This window comes from Tinamus guttatus, unplaced genomic scaffold (assembly GCF_059628265.1).
Source record: "Tinamus guttatus ecotype Peru unplaced genomic scaffold, ASM5962826v1 Tinamus_guttatus_pri_ptg000010l, whole genome shotgun sequence".
Lineage (NCBI taxonomy): Eukaryota > Metazoa > Chordata > Aves > Tinamiformes > Tinamidae > Tinamus > Tinamus guttatus.
Window position 1 is genome coordinate 3,754,081 of NW_028288544.1, and position 20,562 is coordinate 3,774,642.

At 36.8% G+C, this 20,562-nt stretch overlaps 1 protein-coding gene across 1 annotated transcript in view; it reads left to right on the forward strand.

The window, feature by feature from the left end:
- NT5DC1 (5'-nucleotidase domain containing 1) overlaps nt 1–20,562 on the forward strand; it is a 130,136-nt gene that overhangs the window by 81,902 nt on the left and 27,672 nt on the right. Inside the window, exons 7-8 of the mRNA XM_088522713.1 lie at nt 292–466; nt 4,797–4,894. Of these exons, the coding sequence (XP_088378839.1) occupies nt 292–466; nt 4,797–4,894 (273 nt within the window). The remainder of the gene's footprint in view (nt 1–291; nt 467–4,796; nt 4,895–20,562) is intronic.

The following is a 20,562-nucleotide window of genomic DNA, read 5'->3' on the forward strand; positions in this document are numbered from 1 at the left end:
AGAGTATAACCTATAATTTAGATGTTTTTCATTTTTATGAGTGAAAGAACATCAAATAAACTTACAATGAAATTCCATAATAAGAGAGAATATATTTTAAAACCTATTCCTGCTGTAGTTTATCCTTTTTATTCTGATTGCTTTTTTTAATATAGCATTAGAACCCACTAAATTTTTTAAACTTTGCCTTCTTTGAATTTACACATAAAAGAATATTTGTTGGGTGGATTAAGTGCTTTGTCAGTGGACTCACAGGACTGGATGATACATAATTATGTTTTAATTTTTTAGAAAACTGTGGGACATATTTCCCAGAAGTGAAAAATGATCCAGACAAATATTTACAAAGATGTCCCGAGTCTGTAAAGAAATGGCTAAAACAACTGAAGAATGCTGGGAAGATCCTGCTATTAATTACCAGTTCTCACAGTGACTATTGCAGGCTCCTCTGTGAACATATCCTTGGGTAAGTGCAACATGCATTTCAAATTCTGTCTGCCAGCAAGTAGAGCAATTTGAGATAAGCCATAACTATAAGGAAGTTGGTTTCATCTTCCTTATGTTTGATAGCTTATTTGGGCCTGAGGTTTCTGGTGACCTTCTCTCTGGTTAGAGTACAACAGGGTACTCGAGACAAAGTAGACCCCTGGAAGCCAGGTGGTTACAGCTGACCCACAGCACAGTTATATCCTGCATTTTAAGGGCATTTTGATGGCATTGAAGATGACAAGGAATATCTTTCAGGCCATTATCTGAATCCCAAATTGATTATAAGTTTTTGCTACACTGTCCTATTCAAGTCACTTCCTGTCTGTGCTTCCCCAGCCATGAATGTAAATAGTAGTGTTTCGTTTCCTTGCAGTAAATCTGCACAGAAAAGCTCATAAATAGCTCTTCCTTCTAAGCACACCTTCTAACAGATAGTTGGGAACGAGAAATGTGCATTTATAGATCACAGTAGAAAAGATAAAACAAGTAGTTCATTGCACTTAGTAATTGGGTAAGATTTGCAGCTGCTTATGACAACAGCTGTTTTTCAGCTGTAATTTTAAGAACATGACAGGTCAAGTCAAACTCAGTGAAATGCAGCAGACCCATTACTGACACCCCTAGAGATGAATTAATCAGTGATGCAAATAGCCAGGTGGGTGACATGGTGAGACAGACTTTATTCATTAAATGAACTGAAGAAACAAAGTAGTGCAATATGAGACAGCCTTGGCAGTCTGTGGATTTGCAAGGGAACAGCAGAGTGAATACAGTGTCACGATAAGAAAACTACAGGTAAAATGAAAAACAGAGCTGCCCTCCAAAAACAATCTAGCCACTATCACCTCCCTTTGTATTCCCTGGGCTAACTGGATTCAGAGCATCGGCTGTGCCGGTTCTCACTGCCTTACATTCACGTATCTGAGGTGACAACCTACCTCCTTGCAAAAAGGCAGTTTTCCTGATGAGCGCCCCAATATGTCTGTGAATTATTGGGTGTTTCTTTGTTTGTTTGTAGATCTGTGTAGATGTATATGAATGAAAGTTAGAATTAAACCGTAACATTCTTGTAGAATGGTTTTGGATTTCTTTTGTATATAAGGTTCAAACAGTTATAGGCATCCATAGTGATGGTGCGGGAAGTCAGTGGTAAAGGTAGCAGAAAGCGTTGCCTTTCAAGACACAAAAAGAGGGTGGAGCATTTTGTCTCTTTCTTTAGTGTAGGACGTTATACAGCGTTTATTTTGATCATATTTTCTGGTGACTCAAGCATGCAGTGTGGCCTCCAAGACGTCTGGAGGATTGAGTACTGCACTGTCCATTAGCCATTATTGAAGTAGTTTTCTTCACAAAACTAGTTCAAAAATTTTATTGCTCTTGTTTGTTCCATATCTCCTGCATAATTTAATATGACTCTACATTCCCTTACTGGTTTTTGCACTACTAAAATATAATCTAGGTTGGCATCCACCATCTGCTCTCTAACTTCAATTTGTCCAGGGTAACTGAATTTTATTCTTGGTATCAACACTTATGAATCAGCTCTATGTACTCCTTTATTCTATTTCTTTCCCAGCTTCTTTCCAGTTAATCAATATGATATTTTCAGAGGTGTTACATCAGAACTGTACATACTGCAGGTGTTACCTCCAACAAAACCAAGAATAAAGAAAAAAATATATATAAAGAATAAAAAACTAAGAATGAAGAGCAGAGATGTGTGTGGAATTTTAGCCTGTTCGTATCATTATCTTGGAACTATTAACTTTTTTGCACTTTACTGAAAAAGTTCCTCTTCAGATACAGAAATTACTTACCATATAAAATCCCTACTTAGTAATGTATACCTAAACACAAAATTTTCTCCTTAAAGAGCAAAGTATTTCAGCTGCTTTCGTATAACCAAGTTGACTTTAATTGAAAGTCATTTTCGTAAGGAGAGAAGTGTCAGAGAAAATCTTGTTTCGAACTAAAATGACAACCATTTCAAAGCCAGACCACACATGCATTGGCTGGGATCAGTGTATAAAGGCTTGTAAACTATTAAAGCAGGTGTGAGTTCGTTCACACAGGTGACGTTATCATGGTGTGACTATTCAGGTAGGTATTTAGCTTACCTACTGTGAGAATTGTGTCAGGTTAATTGAATGGGTGAATTTTGGCAGGAACACAGCTAAAGACAAGTGTATATCATATAGTCATTAAAATTGAGCATCATTTCACTTTTTCGTGAATGTTAGCTATTTAAGAGCTAATAATTTATCCAATATTATAATTTTGATTCCATGGGGAGAAAAAATGAGGCATCAATCTTGACAATTCATTCCACATCATAAAATAGTGTCTGAAATAAAAGGGATGGATTGCCCTCCAAGAGTTGTGTGTGTTTCTCCATTGGCTATATGTTCAGTGTATCCCATTGAGTTTGAGCATGCAGGTTTTAGATGGCTAAAATTTTGTGAGATATATCGTTAGGTCTGTGTTGGCCCCTTACTGCAAGCACAAACCACAATGCCAAGCAAAAACAGTAATTAGAACCCATTTTGCTATGCATAACATTGCAGAGTAATCTAACATCAATTATATGTTCTTACAAAATAAGTAGCCTTGTGTAAGTCATTTAGCCTGACTCAAAAACGGCAATAGGTAACATTTCACACAAAGTACTGTCTCTTTGACAACAAATCAAGGAAAAGTTCATGTTCCCGTTAAGCAAATCTTTCTGAAAGACCGCATTCATTCTTTTTGATGTCGGTGCACAAAGCACTGATCACTGTTTCCACAAGTCTTTGTTGAGCTATTAAGATGTTAGCTTTATTTTGAAAGTTCAAGCTAAACCTACCTGTTGAAACATTGTTTGCACGGTATATTAACATGAAAACATGTCTCTATTGATATCTGCCATCCAAGCATAAAGAAGCATGGCAGCATATCTGTTTACTCAACTTGAGGATGGATCAGTGGGCATTTTGTAAGAAAGTATATTTGATGCAATCTTTATGCAAATATTTTCTTTAGGGTGAAAAGCTTACAGTATTTGAAAGTGATACATTTGGCTAGTTTTTTTGAAGTAAACTTCTAAAACTACTGATAGCATTTTAGTGTCTCTAATCATCTTAGCCTTGCTATCCATAACTTCTTTGTTCCATGCTGAGTATCTGTTGTTTTTCATGTGTTTTTCATGTGTCAATACAGTCACACAAGCAATTAACCATTTCTATTAAAATAAAATACTTCATATATGTTTATATTTTCCAAAAATAAACAATAATCACTCTTTAAGCCATACTTGTCTAATTTTCCGTTTTAATGACTTCTGAAATTTGTAAGTAGGTATTGTTGTTACTATTTCTTGCTACAGTTCCCAGCAGGATGTTGTAATAAGTGAGGTCAAATAGATTCCTTAAAGAGTCTTCCTAGAGTAGGAATAACGGGGTCTTCCAGAAATAATTCATCTCCTGGTAGGATAAGAGACATATATGTCTCCCTAGGCTGCCTATTTTTTCTACGAGTTTTACTTACAGGCTTACATATATGTCTCTATTTTTTAAATACCTAAGTTTAAACAACCTGAGTCCTACTTGTAAGCCTTACTTAGAAGATCATTTAAGTCAATAGGATTTCCACACTTCAGGTATCAGTCTATACTATCATAATCCTAATGACCTTTGAAAAACCTGAATTTAATGGTAGGATTCAGCTAGCAGATTAAGACTCCTCAGAGGTGTCTCTTTGTGAGCTTTATGTCTAACCTCCCTAGGTGAGTAAAATTACCTTTGTAAGTAACTCATTTGAGCTCCCATATTCCTACTCTATAAAGGAAAACTCTTAATTTAGACCTTTCTTATAAGCCTGAGCACAGAAATTTGAGACAGTTTTACCTCCAGAATAAACCACGCAACACTCATGTGTTTTCACTGGTCAGTATGTTTTCTATCCTAGATACTTTGCCATCTGTCTATACATACGCTGTCTCCAGAGATTAAAATATATCACATGTTGTGTGTTATCCTGAAATTCTAAAAAAAACTCTCTGGTCCAACGGCCATTTTTTTTGCCACAAACAAAAAGAGCGATTCTCAAGGGTACGATGTTGTGGGATGTCAATCCAAATGTCTTTTCATACACTACAGGCTCAGTAAAAGAACAGCACTAGTGAGACTGAAAAAAAAATGACAAAAAGCAAAAAAATGACAAAATTGCCTTAAAAAGTATTTTGTCACTTTGCTATTTATGTGATCTTAAGTCTTAAGAGTCAGAGTAGCTAATTAATTACCTTAGCTAATTTAATTTCCTTTACTTCCTAGGCATGATTTTGAAGAATTTTTTGATATTGTGATCACAAATGCTTTGAAACCTGGTTTCTTCTCCCATACTCCTAATCAGAGACCTTTCCGAACTCTTGGTAAGTTACAGTCACAATCCCATTCTCACCTTCTTGCCTCTATCCAAAAAAAAAAGAAAAAATAGAGTGATGAGAGAACCAGCCAAATAATATATGTTAATATATTTTGATAATCTAGCAGTGGAAAAAAATAAGGTATACAGGGCTCTGTTTCAAAGATGTTACTAAGAAATGGAGAACTAGGACAATAAGGAAAAATTGTATTATTTAAGACTCAGATTGCAACATTAATGAAAAAGTTATTTTTTTTAATCTTTATTGTACTGTAAGATCTTACACATAAAGCAGAATTTAGTTCTGGAAAAAAATACTAGAAATATTTTAGAATTTTGAAGGAAATTCAAAGAATGATATAAATACAGTTGCAAAGCTGGAGGAAATTATTTAAGATGGAAATCTGGCAATATTAGATGTGTGTACTTTGGCTAGCTAATGACAGTGTAGGCTAAAAGGAAGTGCTGCTGTACTCATTTAATTTAATTAAAACAATGTGAAACATTTGGTAATGCTGTCCACTAGGTAAATAAGGTAGTAACAAAAGTTACAAGAGCAGTGTTTGTTAAACCACAAATGTTAGTAGAAATACGCATGAAGTCAAGTAATTTTTCTGCATTTAGTTAAATATTCTTATGATTAAGTTCTATCCTAAAAATCAATCTTATATCCAAAATACGGTAAGTCAGCATATATTAAACTGTATATTAGCATTTTATGGCAGGAAAGTCAGCTGTTCTAGCCCAAAATAAATTGTGCCTGTGAACCTTTTACAGCGAAACTAAAATGAGCAGTGGAAATATATATTGAAATTGTATTTTAATATTTTAAGTATTTATATAGGAAAAATAAATATGAAGAGTCTTAAACGTCATTTTAAAGGATTAGTTCAAATAGGAAATCGCCAAGTTGACAATCTAAGGCAAAGTAACTTTAAAGGGAAATTGAATCTGGTTATATAAAACAAAATAAAATTAAAAAAAGAAAAACTGTAGAAGGTGATACAGTCTCAGTTCTATAAGCAATTTAGTTATATATATGTATATAATGAAAATTGAAAATAAGACATAATTCATTTTGGATATTTTTAAACAATCTGATTAGCCTCACTTCCTCAGGAAATCCTGCTGTGTCTCTTTGTCAGCTGGCGACCAACTAGCTACTTTTGAACCTTTTGTTCAATTTAAGTAAATATAATAGAGAGCCAAAAAGCTCCAAGAAATTTCTACAAGTCTTTTGTTGTTGTTGTTGTTTTCTACAAAGAAGAGGCAGAAGAGAGGGAAAAGACCTCAAATTAATGCCTCCATCAAGGACTATTGTCTAGCATTAGCTTAATCACATTATTGGATGCTTAATAACAGCTGAGAACCACGGGAAACTATTTCACAACCACCAGTGTTCATAAAGCTGTTTCTCTTGCAGTAAAACAGGAACAGCATTCTCTAGAGTCTCAGCTCACTTGCTGATTTTTATTCCTTTTATATTTTGGCATCGCTAAGACACTTAAGTGAGAGTTGGTTGCTCATTATGTGAATACTTTATTAATGTAGAATAAGGAGTATGTCTCTCTCTTCTGGAGACATTACTATCTAAAGAGCTATGAGATACAAACATAATTAGAGGAATCAGCAAATAAATAATTGCTCAAACTACAAAACTCTGAATGATTTTTTTTAAGTTTGTCTGCAGTCATCAATAAAATGTCTAACCAGTACATTCAAGACAACTAATTATACATGTAGAAGAGGTTTTTAGAGACATGTCTTCAAGTGGTGAAGAACTAGTTTAAGAGTGTGCAAAGTTTTACCATCAAAATAGAAACAACTATATAAGGAAGTGTCCAGAATATATACTTGAAATACTGTCATATATTGCCTCAGAAAGGAAACATGTGCCCTGATGTCTGCAAGCACCTGGGTGAAATGATCATTGTCCATCCTAAAGTGCTGAGGAACACAGCGAGAGGACATGCACCCCAGACACCCGTGTTTTCAGTGCAAAGGAAGCATGGGCAGACAAGCCAGATGTCCATTCGTTCAGCAGTAAATTCAATAACTGTTTCACTCAGTGGTTAGTCCCAGATGATGTTGACTCTGAGGCACAGCACAGGGAAGAGTTCTCCAAGTCCCAGTTTGAAGTGGAAGTTGCAGAAGCTCCAGGCATCAGGTCTGCAGCCTGAAGTATAAACAAAAAGCAGTCCCAGCGTGCTGAGGGCTGTTGCCAGTGCCATCAGTTTGCTGACAAGGTTCCTTAGCTACCCTTTGTAAAATCAGACAGATTTCTCTGAAATCATCTGCTTTTTATTAGAGATCTCTAGGCTGACTTTGAACACATTTTATGTTCTGAGCTTTTTGACGCCTTTCTATATGATCAGGAAGTCTCAAAGTTAATTCTGAAGTTGAACCTGAAGTGATAAGTTTGATCTGGTCAGAAAAATTTTGACTTTTCTAGACTTTTTGATGAGACACTTGTCTGCTAACATTTTCATGCAAACAGAATTTTCTGTAAAAGGACATATATACCACAGAAGAAGTGTTCCCCTTGATAACTGAAGTCATTCTTTGTGAATCTTATGCGGTTCTACAGGGCTGAGTTTCTGTCCATCAGCAGGGTTGAATTAGAAAAAAGAAATCCTAATAATACATCTAGTAGGCTTTTCCTTCTTTTTCAGTGAATTTGTGTTATAAATGGACTTCAGGCACAAAATAGAGTATGTTCTTAATTTCAAACACCACAAATGTTGCATTGTGTACTGGAGCTAAATTTTATGTGTAAGAGGATTTTTTGCTGAGAATTTTCTAAAGGAAAGGCTTTGAAGTTTACTAAAGAGAAGGATAACTTTTTTCGGTGAATAATTTCAAAAAGGCCACTGTGTTCAGTAAACATACAAAGGAGAACAAGAAGCAGGACAACTATTAAGTATAGCTTATATAGGAAAGTACATATTTTATGATAAGTGTTAAATGAAATCAACTTCACTCATAAGATATATGTATACCCCATAATATATCTCATGTGCTTGTTATTCCCCAAGTTACAGTTACTTCTAAGTAGGGATTTTTTTTTTTATCATTCTTGAAATACCTTAAACTATTCAGGCTAAGGATTTTGTCCAATGTATATGAGAAAATGCTTTGTTGAGAATGTAGGGTTTTCATTCTTTCAACATCTAGAGCCAACTTAAAATAATGTCATCTATGCAGGACGGTAGGAAATATAGAGTAGCAAATACAGTTCTGACTCATCTCATACTCTGTGGTATACCAAGATTTCTGTAACATTTTTTCAATAGTTTTCCCTTTATCATATCACTTATTAATGTAGGCCAGATTATTAACCTGACTGTCAGTTCTGCTTATTGTCAAACTCAGTCTTCAGAATGTGAACTTAAAATAAAAAAACTAAAGACAACTCTTAATTTCCTTGAAAGCCTTCTACAAGCTTGTGTGTACAGGTAATTCTCACTTGGTCCTAAATAAGACTTTTATTTTCACTTGAAGAACTATTTATTTGGGTCAGGCTTTCTGATGAGCTGAAATTGTTTCTCTTTCTTTCTCTTTTTTTCACTGAACATTTGTTCAGTGTGTGAATGCACAATGCAAGTTAAGGATGAACGTGCTGATATGTCTTCATATATGTGTGCACATATATGCACAGAACAAGAACTTTATTTGGGATAAAAGTGGATGTGAAGTTTATGTGAAATCATGTGCCTTTATTAAACACCTAGATAAGCAGATTTATTTGCCTTCTACTGTAGAGATTCTCAGGTTTTCAAAGCCCACTTTCCTAGCTGTCTGGTTTTCTGTCCAGCTCTCCTACATGATGTAGCCTCCAATTTAGGAATCTCTTTCGATCCTGCAATTTTTCATGGTTCTCTGGTAGCTGCCATTATTAAGATATCACTTCATCTTTTTTTTTTTTTTCTCCTTCAATCATTCTTCTTTAGCCTTCTAAAAATACAGGAAAATGCTATAAGCTGGAAAGAGCATTTAGAAAAGAAAAAAAGAGGAAGAGGATATAAAATGGCCTAAGAATAGGACTTCTTAAGAAGGATATGATCCTATGTCTGCCATTTAATTCTTTTTTTTTTTTTTTGCAAGACATCTGGGCTTGATTGTTGCACCAAAGATGGGATTCACAACTGGGTGGAGATCAGGACTGACCCTATATAGTTATTTTTATACATTTACATTTGAAGGTCTTTTAGGCCCACAGAGTGGGATCTGAAAGGGAATGGCCTCATTTTCCAGGATGTTAAATGAGTAAGTTTTTTAACTTCTTTTAATGTCAGTCTTTTTATATTCGGACTTGCACTGATAAAGACTTTGATATTTCCAAGCAGAAGAATAAAAAAAAATAACCAGTAAATATTTTAAATGCCTTAAGTAAAACTGAAATGTCTATGAAAACATGAAAGTTTTGAAACAGATCATACTGTGCTGCTGTAAGCACTATAATACAGTCATTTAAGTATTTGCTTGTTTACTGTATTACTCTATTGCTATTCTTTGTTCCAATCATCTTTCTCTACTGATCTTGTCTTTGGTTCTTCATATCTTAAGATTTAGATGTAAATTCAAGTTTTAATTTAAAATTACTTTAGGTTTAGTCCTTAGCTCATCTCAAAGACAACAGCATTGCTGTTAGTGTTTTCATGCAGAAACTTGACGTTTGGCAGAGAGCTCACTCTCCTGATAGGGATCTGCTGCTTTGCTGCACCTGTGAATACTTACCAGATATATGGCTTATGGCCATATATGGCTGAACACAGTGTGCAAAGACTTAATGGATTCTGGCAGGTTTTCCAAAATTTGGTCTGTACTGAAATCCCTCAGCCTCAAGTTACTGCTGAGATTAAATAGAACTTTTTCTTCAGTGGTTCAGCACGGGTTCTCACCTCTTCTACCATTGTATTAAGGAAGATTTGGGAAATAGGTCTAACGTGTGAGGCTTAACAGAAGTCTAACAGTGTACTGCCCAGCTTGGTGCTTCCCAGTTTGCCATCCATCACTTAGCAGCTGCCCCTCCAGGAAGGATCTCTGGGCTCAGGAGGGGAGGGAAATCCGGAGGGGAAGTCCAGGAAAGGCTGTTTTCCCTGCTTGTCAGAAGATACAAACAGCATAGCAATACTACCAGAAGAAGAGACCTGTGTTATCTACGCCTGCAGTGCCTCGTGTTTAATTAAATTCACTTACTGCTTGGCAATGCAAGCTGTCACTTGCATGCCAGTTTATTCAGTGCAGTTGTACTGGCTGCTGTTTTTCTGGAGAGAGTGCTTTTTCTCTTCATATTACTAAGTACTTCAATATTAGCCTGTCTGGAAATATTCTATAATGCAAGACTACATAATAATGCATATTTGATGAGAGCTCATGACAAACTGGCATGCAAAGGATATACTGGCTGAGGACTGCCTTATGCAGGAGCAGTAAGGTCTAGTAGTAAAGACATCGATCTTCTAAACCTTTATATTGTGACTTTATATTGTTATAACATCCCACAGTAGACTGAAAGCAATCCATTTCTGTGATGGAAATCTTGTTCAGAAATACCATACAATGTATTACCACTGTTTTTTGATATATTTTCTGGGTATATAGAAAAGGGAAAGTTATAACTAACCATAGTCTAGTTTTCAAAATGAGATCTTTTTGTACCTTATAATATGTTAACATTTAGTGTCTCCTAAATCTCTAATGCCAGGAAGAGGAAAAGCAGAGGACCCACTAGTTGAAGGGAAAATGTCTTGTTCTGTGGCCAAGTTACCAAGAAGGAATAATTCCCTTCTCTTATCTCTGATAGGGATTCTCACTGGGGAAAAAAGTAAAAAAAAAATTGAGCAAAAGCTTGGTATGGGTGATGAAAGGCTTCATATAGAGAGATCCTAATACCTGGTAATAGATCCTTATTGTTTTCAGTGTTGTTATGAAAACCCGAAAAGACCATGAAAGTGCCATATGAAGGTGACTCCTCTAGTTGATGTCCTTTGGGCAGCATGGTTAGTGCCTGATTCCACTTTCTGAACACCAGGCCAGTAGGGCTGACGGTGACATATGCAGACAAATTTAATCTCATAAAACAGAGGTTGTTTCATACAGCTATTTATCATACACTCAAGAAATAAAGAGGATGTTTCCACAATCCGCATCATCAGGCTCCTTGGCCTTCACCTCCCATCATTTGTTTAAATGATCTTAGTCTAAAACTATTCTGCTTGGATTACAGCATTTGCACAGATATCAGCCACTCAGCAAAGTTTTTCTGACAGTGTAAACAGCTGTCTCAAGGACTCCTGGTTTCCCAATATTATTTATACGCCTCTGACACTGGAAGAGCGTAGGTTACCTACTAATCAAAGGGCTTTACCATTTAAGCATTTTTAAGTTTGCTAGTTACTCCTTGTCTTAGAACTCTTGATATCAACAGTTTGGGAATTGTTTGAAAGTAGAAAGATGACCATTTCCTACTGTGTGGTCAACGAGTTTGTAGTTAAGTCACGGGATGGGAAAGATGGGGTCCTGTAGTTAAGGACCTCTTTTCTTACAGTTTATTTCACACCTGCTAAACACAGTCTTAGATGATGGTATCAGCCTGGATTTTGCTTTTTACCTATTCAGGACAGTGGCCTATGTGCAGACAACAAAAACACATGCAAAGAGCAAAGTTAAGCCGGTCCAGCACATTCTTGCAACCTTTTACAGAATAAGTTGCCAAAGTCATAGACAGGCACACTGTCTTTTCTACAGATGACAGCAAAAAAATCTTTGTTCCTTGCCATAAAGCTTCATGTGGTTCTGATAGTTTTAATAGCCTTTGGCTGCTTTATTTGATGGTGATTACCTCATAAAAACAAAACATGCATTTTTGAACATTTTTGCTCCATTGCATAGATACCAAAATAGTTAGACATTAGGGAAGCAGAAGGAAGAGAGGTGGAAAAAAAAAACTCCTGAGGCAATTACTAAAGTAAAAGTAAACTTATTTTACTATGTGAAAGTGTATCGTTATAATCATGCTGTAAAATAATGCAAGGGGCCGCTCTACACTGACTGTAAACATATCCACTTTTACCACAACATAGCTAGACTGGGGTCAAATTTCTGTACTTTGCCACTAACCATAATAGTTAAACTGTGTGGTAGGCAACCAAAGCAAGCCAAACTTTCCATTACAGTACCTCCTTTCTGGCAATCTGAGCAGAGGGACCATTTATTTCTCCAGAGAAAAGGAATGGAGGGTCTTTCCTGGAAGGTGATTCACTGGTAGTTGCTTCAAAGGTGCTAGAAAGCCAAATTCTCATTGCAGCATTTCTGTCTGTTCTCACAGATGACTGTTCGCACTTGGACATTTTACACATGCCCGCATGTCACATTTCCTAAAGGGGGAAAAATGGAACTCAGTAAGTGAAAAGTTAAAAGTTTTAGCAGGCAAGTCAGGAGGGCACAGTGCTGGCACCACTCAGGCAATTCACTGTAAATCTGGTGGCAGAAGCATGCACCAAGCTCTGGGACTTCAGCCGATCTCTCCTCCTAGATGGGAGGTACCTGGTCATGAGGCTCAGCCAGGCTTTGGAAATTTAGTTGGACGCTGCTTCTTAAGATCCTTTGACTAATGCCTCAGCCACATTAGCCAAAACAGCTGCCAGAACACCGGCCAGTTCTTCCACATTTAGTCTGTTTTCCCAAAACAATGAGGTTTGTGCACATGGCATGTACTAGTAGGAATTTCTGGCTATCCCATACTGCTAACCTCCATCTGTAAGCCAATTTCAACCAAATTTGAGTGTGACCTAGTCTTCTCAGAAATATTGCAAATTACACAGGCTATGGAGGAAAAAAAGGAGTCTGTCAGGCCCTGCTCTTAGAAAGGCTGCAGTATAAATGTACCTGGTATTCAGTACTAGAGCATCCACACAGGAGCATCTGGTTATAAATGATCCAGCTACAGGGAAAGCATCCCTGAGATCTTATTAAACATTCCGTGAGTCCAAGACACAACTTAATAGGAAATTAGGCCCTGTTATTTCTACCTTTGCAACAAGGAGTAAGCAACTTCTTGCTTATAAGAAAAAATAAAAATCAACTCTGAAATATGACATATCTTCATTTCTGAGCATCAAGATGAATGCTGAACTATGGATTCGTTCTCCAATGTTCCTCCTTCTTTAAAAGAAAAACATAAAGTAAGTTTGTCAAGCCACATTCCTTATATGTTTGCATAGTGTTCAAAGTACCTTAGAGGATAAAAGGAATAAGAAGTTATTCATCCAAAAATCAAAACAGTGAAAAATTGCAAAATATTTCTGTATAAAGACAGCAGGGGTTGCTTCAGCTGATTACCTTTGATATTAAATAGTGTGTTTGGCACTAAACTGATAAGAATATTACAGAAAACTATTTCAAAGAAAACTAAAGCTGCTGCTTTCAAAAACTGGATATAAACAATATTCCTTTTGTTAAAATTGGAAAACATGTTTAGCATAATTGCCAAGTGCTCCAAAGAGGGATTTTTTTTGTCTGCACAAAGCATATTTTCATTTTCAAAAGGAGCTGCAGTAACAAAGACTACTGTAAAATTCTGTTTATTGATTATATTGTGTTATACTCAAGGCACAGATAAAAATCGAAGCCCAATTGTTTAAGGTATTGTGCAACCACGTGATAAGAGTCAGTTCTTTGTCTTCAAGGAGTCCACAGGCAGACCAGATGAACAAATAATAGAAAAGCAGAAGTACTGTCTTTTCTTCTTAGAGCCAGCAAACTGAAGCACAGACAGATTGCATGACTTACTCATAATCGTCCCTCTAAGAGATCTACATATCTAAGATCTTCTGTGACCTAATCCAGAAGCAGTGTGAAGATCTTTAAACTGTATTTGCCAAAGGACTGCGGGAGACTCTTGACTGTGAGAGTCATTTTAGCCTTTTCCAAAGGGAGAATTAAGAAAACATAATTGCAGTTATTTCTCTTGGTTTTATTTTCATGGTTCACTGATATACCCTTTATAAGCTTAAGTAAGTGGACCTAGTAACTTGACTATTAAGCAATAGTGTTTATAGAGAACCATGCTAAAAACCCTCCTATTTTGGTGGATTATTTCAGTCTTCCTACCCTGCGTACTTAGATGAAGGTTGCAAAATCTGTAACTAATGATGAGGCTTTAAATGTAGTTGCTGAAGAGGTGGCATCACCATTTGAAAACAACAATAATATAAAGTTGCTGTGTAAGCTATGAACAACATTAAATAAAGTAGCCCTATAAAATTCTGTTTAAACACATTCAGTGTACTCACTGACAGACAGGATATATAGAAAATAGTTATAGTTTTGTGATTGCTTCTCAGTTTTGCTACTGTATTTTTAAGTGTCTGCGGAGTCCAGCATATTAGCAGAGTGAAACCGTGATACTGAGTCCCATCTGAACTGTATCTGAAACATCAGAGAGATCAGGTAGGGTAGCTTGCAGACTTAGGAAGGTCAATTAATTAAAAAACACAGCGTGTTTTTCAAGTAATATGGGCTAATATGGAGCTGATAAACCTACCGTAGAAACCGTTGTGCATAGGAACCACTGTAGCTATGGTTTTTAGATATTACTCCCATTGTAGTAAGTGAAGAGCTCGCGAATGGAGTCAGTGGAGAACTGTATGGATACCCAAATGGAAGTGCTGCTCATTGAATACATGTACTCTTGACTTTGCACTGCCATCTGCTGTGGCTGTGTGTCCCATGAGAGGCTCTTTACGTTAGGTTTCTGCCTGCAGAGCTCATCCCCAGCCATAGTGCACAATTCAGCTCCCTAGCGATGCTTCCTGAAAGTGAGAGCCCCAGGGAGCCCAACCACACCGGCCTCTGGAAACAGCAAAGGATCTAGGGGAGACCCACACCTTCTTGACTGGCACCATCGGGCTTTCCAAATGCTGAATTACACCAGTACTTAAGCAACTGAAATACACCAATATTTAAGCAACCAAAGATGTTCCAAGCTACCTGCTGAGCAGAAAGCTGCAATCTGTGCAGGTCTGTTCCTGCAGAAGCCAAGCACTGGCTGCCTGTGGGACACTTCAGTACAAGTCGGCAGATTTCCCACTGCGCTGAGATTCAGTGCAACCCGATGCGAATTAGGTTGGTGGGCCTTTAGGTTAAACTTTGCATTGTAGTCTTTAAATAGCTGTCAAATTCCACAAGTTATTTCTGGAAGAAAAAAATGGTTACCAACATCATGGCGGGGGGAGAAAGTGATAGCAGTATAATTTGGGGGGAAAAGCTCCTTCTTTGGTGTCACATAGATTTTATAAAAGTTTGGAGTTTTTTAATGTATTTTCCTTATCTGTGTAATTATTTTCTTTTATAGGATTCAAAAAAAAAGTAGAGATATAGAGTAGATAAATAGAGAACCCAGTAAGTTACCTTCTGATTTGATTTTTAATTTGCTTAGAAATTTGGAGTGAGACAGTTTATAGTAAAAAGAGCAAAAATAGAGGGTTGTGTATGGTACATTCCTGGCAGATTCAGGGCTGGCAGCCACTGCAGAAGGCTTCCTTTCAGCATAGTTTCCATGAATCCGTATGTGTTGGTTTTAATTAAAAAGCTTGAGAGTTCTGTTTTGCATTCTTCCAAAATGTCAAACTTTTATTAAGGTTAGTTTTGTAGAACTATTTTTCACAGAAAGCACATACTGCTTTTTATGCTGCTTTTTATACTGCTACTGAAAGAAGGTAGTGAAAGGGCCTGGTTAGGAAGCCCTAAAAAGGAGCTGAGAATACAACTGGGAATCATGACAAAAATCTGGGCTGAGATAAGGCTTATTTTGATAAATCAGTGAATCTCTGCCTCAGTTTCCCAGTTTCTAAATACCAAGGTTTGTTTCATCTTCATGAGGCACCCAGAAGAATCCACAATGCATTAAGCGGCATAGGAGAGCTTAATAAAAAGCAGGTGTGGATTTATCATGCATGGGAGAAATCCTAGGTAGGTAGAGAACTATCTGGTTCTGCAGAATCAGTGGCCAGAGAACACAAAATTTTGGCATTTCTTAGCTGTTTAGTGATTATGGGACACAAGTGTTCATTTAGATCGGTAACAAGTCCTCTGCAACTGATGTTCAGAAGGGAATTACTTCTTACAGACTGCAAACTGTGAGAAGGTAAATGTGATATACTGTATTCTTCCTCTCTGTTACTTCACCCCTTCATTATTGGTCAATTAGGACTCAAGATGTCTTAAATATAGATATTGCATACTCATCCACAGTGACCCCAAGAGTTTTTCTTTTCATTCTAAACTGATTCCTATCTGCGGTGTAAAGAATTTATATATATTTCCTGTCCTCAGCTCCCGGCTGTCTCTGTGATACTGCCAGACTGAAGCTGAACATTCCAAGATCATTCCTTTTTTTCCCTTTTTTTTTAATAATAGTAGCGAGTGATTTTATTCATGAAATTCCTGCATATGGGGGCCTTGCACAATATTCTTGATTCTGAGAAACGAGGTCAGTCACGTTTTCACATACATAGAAAGTGATTTTGCACACCACAAGAATTACACCAATAACATACTGGAGAAGCGTATTATAGGAAGTGTCATGGGGATTGTTTCCCCTTTACTTCTTAGAAAAAAAATATTTTTCTAAGAAGATTTGTATATGTAAGATACAAATCTTTCATATTGTTCATCTCAGCGAAGAGTAGCTAAACTTACTTTTCCAGAAGGAAATTATTGCCTTTCTTCCAACTCAGCCTGGTTACAATGTTTCAAAACTTAGATTGAAGGCTTGACACATAAAGCCTTTTTCTCTTTCTTAGAACATTAATTTCCTCATGTTTTTCATTCAGGTTATTAAATATGAAGTAAGTTATACAATATCTCAAAAGATTTAATACAGATTTGGGGCACAGATGGTCTAACTCTTTCCAATTTCCACTTGCTGGCAGCCCAGATGCACACCTAGCCTAGCAGACCTCCAAGAGCACGTCTGAAATCTCTGCCAGTTGTTCGAGCCTTGCTGCATTCTTTGACTCTCCTTTGACTTTCGTCCACTGGGCCACAAAATTGTGCTTACATCTCAAGAGATGAGCGTCCTAACACTTCCACACAAAAGGAATGCTAAGGCTCATTTCCCATGTAGGAGATCTATGGCAGAAATGCCAATGTTGTCCCTGGAGCCAGGCTACCCCAGAGCAAAGCAAGTAGCCAGCTGTGTAGGGACCGTCCTGCTTGGCAGCTGGATGCGGCTCCAGCACGGGCCATCGGGAGAGGGTGGTCGTAGTTGACTTTCTCCTTTTCCTCACATTGGGGAGTAGCTTGTCATATTGCCACCTAATTACTCACCAGCACACTTCCAAAATACTTTTCTCTAGTGCTTTTGCTTAAGAAAATACAGGCAGGTGGAGACTTTGTGCAATAGAGACAAATGTGTGCGATGATCATGGCAAATATTCATAGCGCAAAACCAGGTGTTTAAAGGAGCCTTCTCCTTTTTTTCCCCTAGACGTGACAGAAATAATATGGAATAAAATACAGAATATACTAAAAGAATCTAATGGTAGTGCAGTAAGACTGCAAAACTCCTGTTGGTATTCGCTGATAATATATGAACATCACCAAGGTTTGTCTCCATAGGGAGATTCTGTGAAGCTCAAAAGCATGTTAAGTGCTGAACCGTATATTGGTGCCTCTTGAACATTTTCCTAAGATAAGGGAGACAACAGAGCAGAGCAAATATCAATTTGCTACTGAGCGAAACCACCCACTGTGTTGGTTTTCATATTTTGTGTCTTTCTGGTATGTTTGATATTCTGCAATGTTTATATTTTTCTAAACTGTTAGTAGCGGTGTCTGCATTCTATAGTGGAAGATAGTTGCTAGCTATTTTATACAGCTGTGTTTCAATTTGCAGTTAAGGTGGGGGGGGGGGTCTTTTATTTTTCTTTTCTTCTTTCTATGGCATCTTTGGAAATGAATTTACTTTACAAATTACCAGGTGGAGGATACCTGAGTATCACTAAAGGAAAAAGCTAACATATTCCAAGTTTTCTTTATGTTGAGAAATTTCCTTTCAGAGAGGTTTTTGTTTGTTTTGCTTTGCTTTGTTGTTGTTTTTTTGTTTATAATAAGAGGAACAGAGAGGAATTCTTTAAAAGGCAGTTCCAAACCTACTTTTTACTACTAGCAAAAAATGTGGAAGCCCTAGCTTTCCGTACAGGAGGAGAGAGATTCTAGGAGGTTCTCCTAGCCTTCCCAACCTGAGCAAGTCTGTTAATCAGAAAGCAAGTTTCTAATAACCACTATCTGCAGCTATTGTATGCTTGTGAAATCATTAACTTACAGAAGGCTATTTACATTTTTTTGTTACCAAAACAATACATACCTTTCCATGTTGTTGTTCTTTTTTAATAAAAGGTACATGTAGTAGCTAAAATCAATTAATTTAAATTTTTAATAAAATTTATACCGAGTTTAAAGTAAACAGTAGTAAAATGAAACTTTAAGATATTGGTAATCACATTTTAGAGTTAAATATTTGTAATGTATTTTTAATTCTTACGTGAAGAATAGCATTGTGCTGTATTCCCTATAAATAAATTTCATAGTGTTAGATGCTCAAGTAACATACATACCGTATCTCCTAATGAAGACAGCAAAACAGTCTTATTCTCTCTGCTAGGATCCATTCTACATGAACTATTACATAGCACTGTTTTACTTCCCTTTGCTAAACTGTTTTCTATTTGATTCTGCATTCATGTCCATGTACATAAGTAGTTATTTTGGATGCAGCTAGTTATTTCTTCTCCCCTTTTCTTTCTCCCTAAAGCAATGGAAGTGCTCTTTGCTCTGGACATAAAGAAAAGCAATCTGTAAAAAAAATAAAATTAGCAAGCAGCAAATACTCGCAAGCATGAAAAGCAAACAAATGCAATGGAGATTTAATCTTGGGCAAAACAGACAGGACAGGCATAACAGAAAACTACTGCATGGAGAACCTATATGACAGGGAGTTTGCCTTCGCTTGCTATGTCTCAGTTCCTCTATGTCTGTGTTCTTCCTCCTATGCTTCCCATTTTGCATGGGTGATTTATGTTCCATGTCAGAATAAACCATAGAGGAACATTACTTGTCTGCAGTTCTTCCTTCAAGCTTTTCTCCAGATACTTGGAATATGTGCTAATATAAGAAGGTGGCAGTGTGTATCCCAGCCTCTCCACTTTTTTTGACATATATATATATATATATATATATATAAACAGCTGCACAACTTTAGCATAAAATCATCTGGCTAGTGCTTGAATGCAAGATGTGTTTGTCTAGTGAAACCTTGATCAGAGCTATGAGGTAACTTATATGAACAAACCCTGCAAGAAGAAAACTGTTTTGCCTTCCTAAAGATTTATTTTATTTTATTTTATTTTATTTTATTTTATTTTATTTTATTACTGTGCAAGTTTGAATCTTAAGTTAGTCTGTCGAGGTTGAAGTAAAATTGGGATTTGCTCCCTGCCAAAGGCAGATGATATTTGAAAAACTGGAAATTCAAGCAGAATTACTCAATAAAATCAAATTGGGAGTTTTAGGTAGTATAATCAGCTGAGAAAAAACCAAGAGTGGGTTTTTCTTCTAACTAAGAGAACTTCGCTCAATAAACATTTTTCATATAAAGGTTAATGAAAGTGTCTATTCTGTATTCCAAGCAGAGCATGTGCAATAGCTATGTGTATTCAGATCTATCTTGCAATTGCTACGCTCTTTAAAAGAACACGTTTTAGGGAACTGAAAAAATAAACATCGAAGGCCTCTTGCAGCCTTTGCAGAGGCTGCCTCCAGCAGAGTCCACATTGTCTTATGCAGATATGCTTGTTCACAGTCAAATTGGCTGTTCCCACTTACATGATGTATTTTTTATCTTTAGTATCAAGAAATTGATTTTTTTTTATCTTAACTGAGGATTGAGGAACTATTGTTTTAATATCTGAGGCCAAAGTAAATGAATGGCAGGAAGTTTTTGCCCACCAGACTGCACTGTAGCTTTTCACTGTGCAGGAGTGTGGGCCAAGAGCAAGTTCCAGTATGCCTTGCTTCAGCTGATACTGCTCTGGAGTCTTAGATAAATCAAGGTTAAAGTCTGCAGTGATTAAGAAAGTTGCTTTGTGTCCTGATTTTATTTTAATAATTAAAATTAATTGAGACATTTTGCTGAAGTGACAGTTAGGTCGTCATGTCTTACTGGTGACCTCATCTTCTGTACTTCCCTCCAGCTTGCCCCATTTCCCGATAGCTTCAGTATCTTCACATGGTTCATGTGGTAATCTTACCCTGACAGCTTCTCTAATTCTTCTTCTCTAATGCTTATCCACAGCTCAGTGTTCACAGCCCATGTAGCCACCAAGCTTAATAGCCCCAGTATCTGCCTGTGAAGAATAGGTTTTTCTGTATACCTGTACTGCTGAGCCATAGTCACAGTCCAAAAAAAGGACAAAATAGTTCCCCATCACAGCCCAGGTTAAACTAGACATTCTAGGTTACTCCACCATAATTTCAAGAATAAAGACTTTTGGAAAGTAAACCAAGAAAAGTATCTTACTAGATGCAGGGGGCCCAAGAGATCCTCTGGAATTCTTACAGAGTTGTGAGATTTTGTACAATATTGTAATGTCTTTCCAGTGGTTGCTCATA